This window comes from Suncus etruscus, chromosome 4, assembly GCF_024139225.1.
Source record: "Suncus etruscus isolate mSunEtr1 chromosome 4, mSunEtr1.pri.cur, whole genome shotgun sequence".
NCBI lineage: Eukaryota > Metazoa > Chordata > Mammalia > Eulipotyphla > Soricidae > Suncus > Suncus etruscus.
The window spans coordinates 75,234-90,846 of NC_064851.1; the positions used below are offsets into that span (position 1 = coordinate 75,234).

General features: G+C 42.3%; 1 protein-coding gene across 1 annotated transcript in view; it reads right to left on the reverse strand.

The window, feature by feature from the left end:
- LOC126006163 (zinc finger protein 785-like) overlaps window positions 1–15,613 on the reverse strand; it is a 156,495-nt gene that overhangs the window by 64,218 nt on the left and 76,664 nt on the right. The window contains exon 3 of the mRNA XM_049771495.1: window positions 9,851–9,934. Coding sequence (XP_049627452.1) covers window positions 9,851–9,934 — 84 coding nt within the window. The remainder of the gene's footprint in view (window positions 1–9,850; window positions 9,935–15,613) is intronic.

A 15,613-nucleotide genomic window follows, 5' to 3' on the forward strand; every position in this document is an offset into this window, starting at 1 on the left:
CACCTTGGTTACAAACATGATTGTGGTTGGGTTTCAGTCATATAAGAGGACAACCCCCATCACCAGTGATACATTCCCACCACCAATGTCCCAAATATGCCTCCTTCACACCCCGCCCCCACGGGTACTCTAGACAAGCTTTCTATTTCCCTCATACATTCTAATTGTTAGAATAGTTCGCAATGTAGTTATTTTTCTAACTAAAACTCATCACTCTTTGTCGTGAGGTTCATGAAGTGGCTGTAACTTCCAGCCCTCCTCTCTTTTGTCTCTGAAAATTATTGCAAAAATGTCTTTAATTTTTCTTAAAACCTGTAGATGAGTGAGACCATTCTGTGTCTTTCTCTCTCTCTGACTTATTTCACTCAGCATAATAGATTCCATGTACATCCATGTATAGGAAAATTTCATGACTTTATCTCTCCTGACAGCTGCATAATATTCCATTGTGTATATGTACCATGGTTTCTTTAGCCACTCATCTATTGAAGAGCATCTTGGTTGTTTCCAGAGTCTTGTTATGATAAATAGGGCTGCTATGAATATAGGTGTGCGGAAGGAATTTTTTTAAATATAATTTTTATTTTGATCATAGTGGCTTACATATTGTTGACAATATTTTAGGTACATATTTACATAAAATCAGGGGGGCTTCCCATCCCCAAATTGTCCTCCCTAACCCTCCGTTTTTGTCCTACCTCCCATTTCCTCTTCCCTCACCCTCAGGGCGGCTAGAATATATGGTCCCCTCTGTATCTAACCTACTACTTAGTAGTCTTGCATCAGTTTGGTCTTGCTGCCTCCCTTATTTCCCCCTGTAAGTGGGGGCAGGGCTAGCTAGTTCAAGTTACGTGGTTTTGCCTGAAAAAGAGAAAGTAAATAAACTGGGGTAAGGGTCTAATACCCCGAAAATGGGTAGAATCCTTCTAGAGGTTCTCATCATCAATTTGGGAAGTGAATGAGAACAAGAAGGTGAAACACTCCACCAGTACCAAAAGAAGTGTCAAATATCTAGTGAGGACTCCGGTTATATCGATAGGCACCACAAAAAACAGATTAAAAATAATAATAATAAAAAAAAAAGAAACAAACAAACAAAAAAAAACACGCCGTGGTCTTGAAATAAGAAACATGGCGCGGAAGGAATTTTTGTATTGTATTTTTGTGTTCCTAGGATATATTCCTAGGAGTGGTATAGCTGGATCATATGGGAGCTCAATTTCCAGTTTTTGGAGGAATCTCCGCATTACTTTCCAGAAAGGTTGAACTAGACGGTATTCTCACCAGCAGTGGATAAGAGTTCCTTTCTCTCTCTCCGCATCCTTGCCAACACCGCTTTTTCTCATTCTTTTGTGATGTGTGCCTATCTCTGTGGTGTGAGGTGGTACCTCATAGTTATTTTGATTTGCATCATCCTGATAATTAGTGATGTAGAGCATTTTTATGTGCCCTTTGCCATTTGTATTTCTTCTTTATCAAAGTGTCTGTCCATTTCTTCTCCTCATTTTGATGGGATTAGATGTTTTTTTCTTGTACAAATCTGTCAGTGCTTGTATATTTTGGATATTAGTCCCGTATCTGTGGGTATTGGGTGAATAATTTCTCTCCACTCAGTGGATGGCTCTTGTATTCTGGGCACTATTTCCTTCCAGTGCAGAAGCTTCTCAGCTTAATATATTCCTGTCGAGGCATGCAGGATACATGTCTCCATTTATGAAGAAAGCATGTACCAAGATGTGGCTTTTGGCTTTCCTGGTGCAGTGCCTAATTTTCCTCCCAAGAAATATCTGCCAGAAGGCCCATTGGAGAAGTCAATTTTTTGACCCTTGCGTGGATTACTGGCTATAATTTCTGACATGGCTGTGATATATTTCTCTTTTCCTTTATTTGACTTTTGTCTTCTTTTCTACTACAGAAATTCAGCCTTAGCTATCCTATAGAAATTTCAGTACCAAAGAAAGCCCACCAAAAGCTTCCCGCTGGCTAGTTTATTTGTAACTCTTCCTTTGAGTATAACCTGGCACCAGCAGCTTGTTTTCCTGAGTCTAGCTCCATCATAGTAAACAATAATTTCCATCTCCCCTAAAATCCATTTTCCGCTACAGCAAAAAACATTTTCTTGCAAAACCGGGTTCTCTCCTTCTGTTTCTTGAAAAACCTGTTTTTTGCTTACCCCAAAACACCTCCACCTCATCTTTTCGCCTTGCCTCTAGCAGGGCTCTTTCTCACCTACATAGAGTGGTTGTTTGATGTGTAGATTCTAGGGTCCGGTGCCATTGTGTTGTCCCTCCTGGCTATCCTCTGCCCTTTGTTTTCCCTGAAGACACCTTGCATACCATGTGCTTAAAATGTCATCAGCTGAAAAAGTAAAATTTGTCTCGTCTCATGGATGTGGGTCCCCATACAATGCATTTTGTGTGGTCACAATTTATTTCATATTTCATATTCATCCGCCTCATGTATCCACTTTTTTCCAGTGAGGATTATCTGACCCTCTAAGGTTCTGCTTAGGGACGCAAGTCGTCTGCAGCATATTCCCATCTGTTAATCTCTGCTTTCACTTGTTTGGAGAGTGCAGTTTCCTCCTTAAAGATGCCTTTAGTCTCAATGTCATGAGTGTTTTACCTATTGTTTGCTCTATATACCTTATGGTATAAGGTCTGATATCGAGGTCTATAATCCATTTGGATTTTACCTTCATACATGATGTTAGCTTGGGGGTCTAAGTTTGCTTTATTGCAAGTGGCTAGCCAGTTGTGCCAACACCACTTGTTGAAGAGGCTTTCTTTGCTCCATTTAGAATTTCTTGCTCCTTTATCAAAGAGTAGGTGATTGATTGTCTGAGGAACATTCTCTGAGTACTCAAGCCTATTCCACTGATCTGAGGGTCTGTCTTTCTTCCAAAACCACGCTGTTTTGATAACTATTGCTTTGTAATACAGTTTAAAGTTGGTGAAAGTAATGCCCCCCATATTCTTTTTTCCAATAATTGCTTTAGCTATTCTAGGGTGTTTATTGTTTCAAATGAATTTCAAAAGTGCTTGATCCACTTCTTTGAAGAATGTCATGGGAATCTAGAGGGATCTCATTAAATCTGTACAATGCTTAGTGATCAATGCCATTTTAATGATGTTAATCCTGCCAATCCATGAGCAGGGTGCGTGTTTCCCTTTTCGTGTGTCCTCTCTTATTTCCTGGAAAAGAGTTTTATAGTTTCTTTGTATAGGTCCTTCACATCTTTAGTCAAGTTGACTCCAAGATATGAGAGTTTGTGTGGCACTAATGTGAATGGGATTGTTTTCTTGTGTCCATTTCTTCCCTATTATTATTGGTGTATAGAAAGGTCATTGATTTTTGTGTGTTAATTTTGTAGCCTGCCACCTTGCTATATGAGCCTATTGCTTCTAGAAGCTTTTTGGTCGAGTCTTTAGGGTTTTCTAAGTAGAGTATCATGTCACCTGCAAACAGTGAGAGCTTGACTTCTTTCTTTCCTATCTGGACTCTCTTGATATCTTATTCTTGCCTAATCGCTACAGCAAGTATTTCCAGTGCTATGTTGAAGAGGAGTGGTGAGAGAGGACAGCCTTGCCTTGTGCCAGAATTAAGAGGGAAGGCTTTTAGTTTTTCTCCATTGATAATATTTGCCATTGGCTTGTGGTAGATGGCCTTAAGTATATTGAGAAAGATTACTTTCATTCCCATCTTGCTGAGAGTTTTGATCAAGAATGGGTGTTGGACCTTATCAAATGCTTTCTCTGCATCTATTGATATGATCATGTGATTTTTATTTTTCTTGTTGTTGATGTTGTGTATTATGTTGATAGATTCACGGATGTTAAATCATCCTTGCATTCCTGGGATGAAACCTACTTGATCATAATGATCTTCTTGATGAGGCCTTGAATCCTATTTGCAAGGATTTTGTTGAGGATCTTTGCATCTGTGTTCATCAGGGATATTGGTCTGTAATTTTCTTTTTGAAAGCATTTTTGACTGGTTTAGATATCAACGTGATGTTGGCTTCATAAAAGCTATTTGGAAGTGTTCCCGTTTTTTCGATTTCATGAAAGTCTTGCCAGGATTGGCGGTAGTTCCTCTTGAAAGGTTTGAAAGAATTCATTTGTGAATCCATTTGGGCCTGGGCTTTTGTTTTTGGGCAGACATTTGATTTCTGGGTTTTTGTTTTTGTTTTTGGGTCACACCGATGATGCTCAGGGGTTACTCCTGGCTATGCGCTCAGAAGTCGCTCCTGGCTTGGGGGACCATATGGGACACGGGGGGATAGAACCCTAACCCTAACCCCAACCCTAACCCTAACCCCTAACCCTAACCCTCTAACCCTAACCCTAACTCTAACCCTAACCTAACCCTAAACCCTAGCCCTATCCCTAGCCCAGACCCTGACACTAATCCTAACCCTATACCCAACCCTAACTCTAACCCTAGCCTTAAGCCAAACCTAACCCTAACCGTAACCCATTCAGTAACCCTTACCTCAACCCCTAACCCTATAGCCACTTCTTTCATAACCCTCACCCTAAACTACCCCTCCCTTAACTTAGCCTAAATTGTTTCCTACAATGACTTTATTGTAAGTATAGTTGTGAAATTTCTTAGGACTCGTTTTACTAATTCAGGTATTTATTTGTCTGCTTTCAATACATGTATATCAGACAGGAATTGTATTTATAATTGATAGTATATTTTCCATCTATTTTATTCCCCTCACTTTGAAGGTATAAGTAAATATTAATATCAGAACTGCATAAACATTTTATTTTGCAGAGAACTAAATACATGTCAGAGCACTTGTCCATCCACCTTCCTAGATATGATATATATTTTTTTGGTTACATTTATTCTTTGTGGATGGTATGAGGTTACTTTTCCAACATTGGGCCTTCTAATATATGTGTCCTCTGGTGTGTTATAAGATGGGAAGTCTGGTAAATGCCTTGCCCACTCTCTATCCAAAGATAGGGTTTTCTCACATGTGTCCTCTGGTGTCTGATGAGACTTGCCTTCAAACTGTAGCCACGCCCACACTCCGTGCAAAAATGGGGCTTCTCTCCCCTGTGTGTGTACTCTGGTGTCTGATGAGACTTGACTTCTCACTGAAGGCTCGCCCACACTCTCTGCAGACATGAGGTTTCTCCCCTGTGTGTGTCCTCTGGTGTTTGATAAAATGTGACCTCACACTGAAGCCTCGCCCACACTCTCTGCAAACATGAGGTTTCTCCCCTGTGTGTGTTCTCTGGTGTCTGATGAGACTTGATCTCACACTAAAGCCATGCCCACACTCTCTGCAAACATAGGGCTTCTCCCCTGTGTGTGTCCTCTGGTGCATGGTGAGACTTACCCTCCAACTAAAGCCTCGCCCACACTCTCTGCAAACATAGGGCTTCTCCCCTGTGTGTGTCCTCTGATGTCTCCTGAGACCTGACCTCTCACTGAAGCCTCGACCACACTCTCTACAAACATGAGGCTTCTCCCCTGTGTGTATCCTCTGGTGTATGATAAATTGTGATCTCACAATGAAGCCTTGCCCACACTCTCTGCAAACATGAGGTTTCTCCCCTGTGTGTGTCATCTGGTGTGTGATGAGCCTTGACCTCTCAATGAAGCCACGCCCACATTCTCTGCAAATATGGGGCTTCTCCCCTGTGTGTGTCTTCTGGTGTCTGATGAGACTTGAACTCTCACTAAAGGCACGTCCACATTCCCTGCAAACATGGGGCTTCTCCCCTGTGTGTCTCCTCTGGTGTCTGATAAAACTAGACAACCAACTAAAGCCTTGCCCACACTCTCTACAAACATAGGGCTTCTCCCCTGTGTGTATCCTTTGGTGTGTGTTGAGCCTTGACCTCTCATTGAAGCCTTGACCACACGCACTGCAAACATAGGGTTTCTCCCGTGTGTGTGTCTTCTGGTGTGTGATGAGCCTTGACCACTCACTGAAGCCACGCCCACACTCCCTGCAAATATGGGGCTTCTCCCCTGTGTGAGTAATATGATGTGTGATGAGATTTGATCCATCACTGAAGCCTTGCCCAGGCTTTATGTACTTGTCTCTTAAAATTATTGGCAAGTCTATCCCTGGAACTACTCTATCTGTGTCCTTTGGATTTTTCAGGCCTGTGTTAATGTCTTCCTCCATTGTCATCTGTTTACTAGAGCTATCTATTTGACTGCTAAATAGTTTAGAAAAGGATGTTGAAATTCTTTTATGCCTCATCCTATTAGCCAAATGTATGGAGTGTTTTTTGTGATTTTGACTTTCAAGTATGTCATTCTTTGGTTTGTCATTATATGGATCAGAATGCTGCCACCATTGGTTCTGATCATGTGGATAGGAATTCTCTGATTGAGGGTGCTTTCTTGCAAATGTTCCCAGGAGGATCCAAGAGGGATGACTTCGTTTCATGTGACGATTGAGGAAGCTCTGACTGGAGAATGTGAAAGAGCAGAAGGGACAAAGATAGATTTCTGGTTTGAGTTCTGCTGAAAGAGAAAGATTTTGGTCAGAGTAGATATTGACAAGGCTGTCTGAACCATAACTCTATCTCCAGCTAAAGTCTGTTTTCCTAGCTTTCCTTATTTTGTTGATAAAGCAAGATAAAATCTGCATCTTAAATAGTCTGGTGGGTTTCTCTGTTTGGTTGGATTTTGTGGCCACACCTGGAGATGCTCAGACCTTATATCCTGTCTCTGCTCTGTCTCTGGCAGGCTTGGAGAAGTGTTTGGAATGCTGTACACCTCTGGCCCCTAAATTGCATTTTGTGTTTCCATTAACATTCATTAAATTTTGCAAAATTCAGAAAGTATGTATCCAGAAATTTTTGTTTTTGTTTTTATTTTTTTGGTTTTGGGGTCACACCCAGCAGCACTCAGGGGTTACTCCTGGCTCTATGCTCAGAAATCACTCCTGGCAGGCCCGGAAGATAGATGGGATGCCAGGATTCTAATCACCGTCCTTCTGCATGCAAGGCAAACACCCTACCATCCATACTATCTCTCCAGCTCATTTTTGTTTTTTGCCAAGCCTCAGAGTACTCAGGCATTACTGTGTTTTCACTCAGCAAGTACTCTTGTTGGCTGGGGAAGACCATATAGGATACCAAGGATTGAACCTTGGTTGGTGCATGAAAGGCCAACATACCCACTGTGCAATTGCTTCAATCTCTAACCCGAAACTCTTGGACTTAATATGTTTAATGACCTTTCGGTACTCAGCACCCTGAAGTCCTATTACTCTGTGATGTGGTTTCTAAAGATATTTTACTCTCCTGAGATGCAGTAACACTTGATTTCATGAGCTCAAATCATCCTTATTGACTTCTTATGAGGAAAAAATTATTAGTCATTAGGAAGCACCTAGCATGGAGTTTTACCAACATAGGTATAATAGGGTTATGGTTAGAGATTATGAGTGAATATATTTAATTATATATTTTGCCATATTATAAAGTCATATTTAAGATACAAGGTCTATGGTGCATGCCTAGCCTGTGGACAACCCTACTTCAATTCCTGACACTGCGTCTAATTCCCCAAAGCACTGCCAGGAGTGATTCCTGAGCACAAATCCAAAATTAATCCCCAAATATTAGTGGGTTTAGCAGGACCTCTCTTCAAAAACCCAAAAAGTCATATTTAGGGGCAGAATCATAATTTAAATGGCAAGGCCCTAGTTTTAATCCCTGAGCAGGAGTGAGATCCAGTGCTGGGATCTAAGTGAAACCCCAGCATCACTGGGAGCCAGTCACAAGCACTGCATCCTGAACAGCCTCTGTGAAACAGTGAGAATAACCAGTGTGGCATGGATACAGGGAGAAAGGAACTCTTACTGCTGGTGAGAATGCTATCTAGTCAAGCCTTTCTGAAAAATATAGATATGGCTCAAGACAGTGGAAATTAAGCCTCCATGTAATCCAGTAGTAACACTCTTAGGGATAGACCCTAGGGACACAACACAATACAAAAATGTCCTCCACAGTACTATGTTTACTGCACCACTATTTATAGTAGCCAGAATCAGGACACAACCCAGGCACCCGACAACAGATTACTGGCTAAAGAAACTGTGGTACACATACACAATGAAACACTATGCATCTATTAGAAAAATGAGTCATAAAATTGGCTTATACAGAGATCATATTATGAATCAGAAAAGAGAGATAACCATAAAATACTCCAACTCATCTGTGGGATATAAGAAAAATAAAACAGGGCATAGTAATATTATCCAGAGAAAATAGAGAGTTGTGAGGACAAGCCCATGATATGAATCTTGCAGCAAGAGGTGAGCACAGAGCACTATTAGCATGACAATGATTGTGATACAAACAATGCCAGTCTTAGACAGAAGTGGGGTATTGTGGGGGAAGAACATGAAGGACACTGGTGCCAGGAAAGTTGCACTGGTGAAGGGCAGTATACAATTTATGACTAAAACTCAACCATGAACATTTCTGCAAACATGCTGCTTAAATAAAAATTTATTTAAAAAAAAGGGGGCCGGCGAGGTGGCGCTAGAGGTAAGGTGTCTGCCTTGCAAGTGCTAGCCAAGGAAGGACCGCGGTTCGATCCCTTGGTGTCCCATATGGTCCCCCCAAGCCAGGGGCAATTTCTGAGCACTTAGCCAGGAGTAACCCCTGAGCATCAAACGGGAGTGGCAGGAAAAACCAAAAAAAATTTTTATTAAAAAAAGAATTAGTGGCCCGGAGAGATAGCACAGCGGCGTTTGCCTTGCAAGCAGCCGATCCAGGACCAAAAGGTGGTTGGTTCAAATCCCAGTGTCCCATATGGTCCCCCGTGCCTGCCAGGAGCTATTTCTGAGCAGATAGCCAGGAGTAACCCCTGAGCAATGCCAGGTATGGCCCAAAAACAAACAAACAAACAAACAAAAGAATTAGTTTGGGACTGGAGAGATCACATGGAGGTAAGGCGTTTGCTTTGCATTCAGAACGGTGGTTCAAGTTCTGGCATCCCACATGGTCCCCCAAGCCTGCCAGGAGTGATTTCTGATCATAGAGCCAGGAGTAACACCTGAGCACTGCCAGGTGTGAAACCTCTCCCACCAAAAATGAAAAAAAAAAAATAAGTTGAATGAAACCTGGTTAAAGAGGCAACATAGGTGAAATGAATACATGTTGTTTTCAGGTATTAAATAAGCTGACATGAAAAGACAAGATAGGTGGGAAGCACCATAGTGAGGAGCTTGGCAAAATCTACATTAGCTTTGTGCTGGGGCTTGTTCATTAATAGTTTAAAATACAGAAAAAAATATTTTTCTGAATGGGTCAGAGAGAAAAGCACAGCAGGGGAATGTTTGGCCTTGAGGTTGAACCAAGTTCAATTCCAATAAGCCCATAATGTCCTCCAAGCCCACTAGAAGTAATTTCTGGAGCATGGGGCCAAGATTAAACCCAACTATTATCACTGAAAGAACTTCAAAATAAAGGGAAAGAAAATCACTTCCTTGGGGATATAAAAAACCACATAGTGATCTAAGGGTAAAGGATAGAGCAAAGGAAAAAGACAGAGGGGCCTGAGAAGGACACCTGACATGGGGGCTGTGCACTACCCTGTGCAGCACAGAGTGACGGAATCTCAGATCTGTTCTAAACACCCACAGACATGGAACCAGAATGAACAAAGGCAAGACAGCAAAGCTGCAGATTATTCTGGGACAAAGCATCAAGGGTACAGAGAGTGAGCAAGAGAGGTCATGCATCAATGATCTGGGAGTCCCAAGGCCCAAGCTCAGGGTCCCCATCTCACACAGGCCCATGACAATCCACACCCAAACCACACCCTGAGCCCAGGAGGCTCTTCCCACACTCACCAGCAAACAGGCTTCGTGGCAGCCTTCCCAGGGCTCCTCCTTCCAACCAGGAGATTAGCACAGGCTTTACCTCAAAATACCCTGCTGCAGAAGGACAATCTTGGGTTAGAGACAATAGAGGACAGCAGTCCATGCAAGATTCTGGATCCCTAATGAAAATGGCCAAATTGGGGGCTGGAGAGATAGCATGGAGGTAGCTTGTTTGCCTTGAGCACTGCCGGGTGTGACCCAAAAACAAAAACAAAAAAAGAAAATGGCCAAATCATAGAACAAATGAAGAACACAATCACTGCTCCCCATATGCATGTTGGTTATGGCAGAGATGAAAATAGGCTAAAATAAAAGAGTATAATTAAGGGTGATGGATAATACAGCAGAGGGATGGGGGAGCAATAGGTCAGTACTGACCTTGCACATGGCCAATCTTCATTTGACCTCGGCACCCCCAGTACTTCCCTGAGTACTTCAGGGAGTGAGCAATAAGTGAAAATCCAAGAGCAAAACCATAAACTGCCAAAGCCCAAGGTTGCTTAAAAAGAGGCTGGGAGCTGCTGGCCTTGGTCCCCCTAACATCCCTGCCATTTCAGGATTTCTGCTCTGTGTCTGAGTAGAGACAAGGACCCTCCCAGTCCCTCCCATCAACCCTCCTTTTCCCAAACTACAAGGATGTTAGTGCATTTGCATAAGGACATTTCAATGTACATTACATATTTCCTGGCTGACTGGACCTAGCACTTCTTTTTCCTAGAAAATACCCCAAAACCCAGCTGAGCAAACCAATGAATTAGTTTGCAATATTTTTTATCATACTCAGATAACCTTGCTTGTTTAGAGAAATAACCTCTAAAGCAGATATACATCTAGCCACATTTTATGCAATCCATTCAATAAGTCATTTTCTTAAACAACCTGCAACTGCAGCATTCCAACCCACCAAATGCAAAGAACAATGAGAAAACTAAGGAAGACACCTGCAGTTGGGATTTGTAGAGAAATTCTGGCAAATTTCCAAATCCAACAAAATATCTGAACCATATAGATGAGGACCTAAAATCAACACTTAGAGGTGGAAGAGATAACATGGAGGTAGGGGCATTTGCCTTGCATGCAGAAGGATGATTCGCATCTCGGCATCCCATAGGGTCCCCCGAGCCTGCCAGGAGTAATTTCTGAGCTTACAGCCAGGAGTAACCCCTGAGTGCTGCTGGGTGTGACCCAGCACCAGCCCCCGAAAGTAAAATCAACACTTAATGTTTCAGCAACAAAAATCAAGGAGTCACTAGCTGGTGAACAGAAGATATCTATAGATGAATAATTCAACCAATACAAAGAAGAACTCTTTTAGAAGATGACAGAATCCATACAAATGGAACTGAAGAAAATAAAAAAAAAACATGTTAGTAAGCCACAATATCAGATATACACAGCTGGAGAATTGTACAAAGTTGAATACAAAATGCAAGCCAGCATTAATAAAGAAGTCAAAAGAGAAAGGACAGACAAATCATTGGAAGAAAATGTAAGGTACTTATTGAGCAAAGAAGACATGTTCCCTGAATAATAAGAATATCAATGGAAGGAAAAGTAAAAGAAGAACAAACAGTGAGGGAGATAACAACAGAGAAATTTCAACTCTCTGGAAAGAGGCTGATATACAAATCAGAGGCAAAAAATAATGCCAAAGAAATAGACCCCAAGAGAAAAGCAGCAAGGCATATAGTAATTCAAATGGCAATAAATAAATAAATAAACAAACAAATAAATAAAAAAAATCCCAGAGATGGACTCTTTAAAGCAGTAAAGGAGGAAGAACCTAAAAGAAAATATAAAAATCAAACCAGGTCTCCCTTGAAAACAACCCAAGCACAAAGAGTGGAATGACATATTCAAAGTATTAATGAAAGATACTTTCAACCTAGATTTCACTACTGAGCAAAATCATTTACATGGGACGAAGGGTTACAATCTCACAATATTCATGCTAATAACTAAGTGAACTACTCAAAGGACAATTATATAAACCAAATACCCAACTGTAAAAGCAACAAACCTACACAATATAATGGCACAAGAGCCCTTTCTGTCAATAGTTTTTTAAAATGTCAATGGACTAAACTATCCCAGCAAAAGGCACACAGTAGCAGCTCAGATAAGGAAACAAAACCCAGCCACCTGCTGCCTGAGGACAAAGTTCAGGATAGAGGTAGATTTAGAATAAAAGGTTGGAAAAATAATTATACAAGCTAGTGGAAAACAAACAAAAGCTGGGACATTCATGCTTACATCAGACCAAATTGCAATCAATCTCAATAAAGTACTTAGAGACAAAGATGGACACACTATTGACCAGGGGAAGAACAGACCAGGAAGTACTAACCCTGATCAATATTATGCACCAAATGTAGACCCAGTGAAAATTATAAGGCTTTTACTCACAAACCTAGAGAAACATATGGACAGAAACGTGATAGTAGTGGGAGATTTCAATGCCATTATCTCCGCTAAACAGATCCACTAGTTGGAACACTAGCAAAGACATAAGACCCCTAACTGAGAAACTAGAAGAAGTAGGACTGATGTATCTATACAGGGCCTTTCCTCCTCAAAAGCTGAATACACATTCTTCTCAAGTGCAATGGAACCTTCTCTTGAAGAGACATTTCAGGACACAAGACTAACATACATAAATTCACAAATATAAAAATTATACCAAGCACCATATCAGACCACGATGACACAGAATGCTGCAAGTCAGCCCTTGATGGGGTTGACTGATGGAGGGATGGAGGATGAGGTCTTTCCCCTCCAGCTTGGAGCATGCGTCTGCCACCCTGTTCAGCCGGTGGTTCTGAGGCGAAGCAGCGGTAGGAGGCTAGCAGACTGTCAGGCTTGTGAAAATATCAGCTTTATTCGGAGGACAAGACTGAAGCCAAAAGCCTCAGCTACCACCCTAGGGTGGGAGCAGAATGCCAGGTCACACCCTAGGGTAGGGCACAATCACCAATCAGGGTAGGGTCATTAACATAATAATCCCATTGAAATGTTTACATACACAATTCCCCCATTTGTTTCCTGTAAACAAACAATAATATACAGACGTAAGTAATATTGTCTACAATTATTAAAGGAAAAACTAGTCAATAATAAAAGAGTGGCTGTTTGCATAAGCGCATCACAGGAAAATGTAAAGAAAAACTTCTAACCTAAACAAAGGGTGTCTAAAACCAGAAACATGTGTCAAGGAATCAACTACAAGCTCCTCAAATGATAGATCTATGACGTACAAGATGAAGAATTCCAAGTTCTTCCTTAGAGCAGATGGAGAATCTGAAATTCAATGATAAGGATCTAGTAGGCGATGGGGAGCTCCTGGGGCAATCAGAAAGCCCAACTGTAATCCTTAGACATAGATCCTTCGAAGAGACACCAGAAAGGTTGTGTAGCAGGGAGAAGAAGCACCTTTTCTTTATTTGTTGTTGTTGTTGTTGGTTTCTGGGTCACACCCAGCAGCTCTCAGGAGTTACTCCCGGCTCTATGCTCAGAAATCACTCCTGGCAGGCACAGGGGAACCATATGGGATGAGAACCACCAACCTTCTGAGTGAAAGGCAAACGCCTTATCTCCATGCTATCTCTCTGGCACATTTTCCATTCAAGTCCAGGTAGACCAGAAAGCCCATCTTTGAGGGCATTGAATTAGGCCCTTATTTTGGAGGAAGAAGCATATACCCCCTGCATAGTGGGGTGTTGGAGACTGTTTGGAATAATTAAAAAGCCCTCTCACTAATCAAAATGGAGTTTCTGAAAGTCTTAGCCAAAGTGCTTACAAGCTGCATGTGGCCTTCATTGCCCTTGGACCCAAAGAAATAGAAATAGCCTAGAGCTAAGGAGTAACTAGGCTCCAAGATGTCCTTGTAAAGACAGGGGGTCAAAAGGGCCCAAGCTGAGACTAGATTTTGTATTTTGTTGCTCAAAGATAATGTAAATCTCTTGACTGATGATAATCTTATTAACCTTGGAAAATCAAGATGTTCTTATGGAAAGTTACAGCAATTCTTACTGTGCCTCGCCCCTACCCTCTCTGTTTTGCATTGTCTATAAAAGGTCTAATTTTTCTTTTATTAAATCGGACTCTTGATCGGATTCCCTCATCTCGAGTCTCATTATTTCCCAGTCCCTCTTCTATTTCAGGCCGGATTCTTCTTCGAGAACTGCGAATTACTGACGTAGTCCCCAGCTTTACCCGCTGCTCGGGGTCCATGGAAGACCACAAGTGGCGCCCAGCGCGAGGCTCGAAGAACAGAACACCCGGCCAAACGGCAAAGGCGCGAGTCCCGGGAGCCTGTTCACAAGTCGCCAGTAAGTCCCTATTAAGGACGGGGTGCAGGAAGGTTAGACTAAGTGATCACTAACACCACCGTTCAATCGTCCCAGAGATTGGGGACTATCGCCCCGGAAAAATGGGGGCTACTTTATCTAAAGAAGAGGTTTTTATTAAAGATCTTAAGAAAGAGCTGGGTGAAAGAAACGTTAAAGTGAAGAAAAAAGAATTAAATTTTTTATATGTGTCCATGATATTTGTCCATGGTTTGTAGTCACTAGACCCCGAATAGTTACCAGTACTTGGAAACAAATTGGTGATGAGATTTTGCGATACTATACTAAATATGGTAAAAAGAAAGATAGAAAGGTTATGCAGTTCTATTGGACTATTCTTGGAAAACTTATTACGGGAGCAGAATTAGACTCTTTTGGGGAAAGCCCCGTTAACAAGGACATTGTTGAAAAGGCTGAAGCCGTTGTAGAAATGGCTTCCCGCAGTCAATCTCGGGCCAGCAGCACCCCTCCCAAAACAGAAAGCCTTATTGATTTAGACTTGGAACCCTCCAAGGGCTTTTTCCCCATAATTGCCAGCGCACCCACTAAGGAGGAGATTTTAGATACTGAAGACAATCTGTCCCTGCAGGACAAGGCCGCCCATTATGATCATGGCCGGTTTTCTCCCTGCGCTCCCCCCCCCTCTGTATAGCGCAGACCGCCTGCCTAATCCACCCCAGGTTCTAGCACAACAAACTGTCCCCTCTAACTTCAAAAAATGTAAGGCCGACCTAGAGGCACAATTAAGAGAACTTAAGGAGATAAAAAGTCTGGAGGAACAAATTGCCCGGCTCCAAGCCTCTGATGACTTATATCAGTTCCCTGTATTTTTTAATCAACAGCCCGAGCGAGTTACCTTGCCTACCCCCTCCCTGCTCCCTCCCATACCCTGCTTGCTGGAGGATCGAGGCCGGTCCCAACAAAGGGGCACGGGTGCTGTGACTCACAGCCACAGCCTAGATAGAGCCCAGGCTGCCCAGAGGGCTCAGGCTTCAGCTAGGTCCCTTGAGGGCATTCAGGAAGAGCCTCAACAAGTCCCTGATAACCCTGAACCTGCACCTTCAGTGGGCAACCACATGGCAGAGATTAGGAGATACCAACGCCTCCAACACAAACCTATAGAAACCCTTTTTCAAGCCATAAATATCTATGGCCATAATGCCCCCTACACCCTCTCTTGCCTTGAGGCAGTCTGAAATGGAGGAGAACTGTTACCTGCTGAATGGAAGGAAATTGCTAGCACAACCTTGCCACGCTCTGACTATATACTTTGGGAGACGGATTTTTTGGCCCGATGCAGGCAACAGGCCAACCTGGGCGATGGAAGTTTTACCCTCCCAGATCAGATCTATGAACAGCTTACCGGCACGGGAACCTTTGCCTCCTT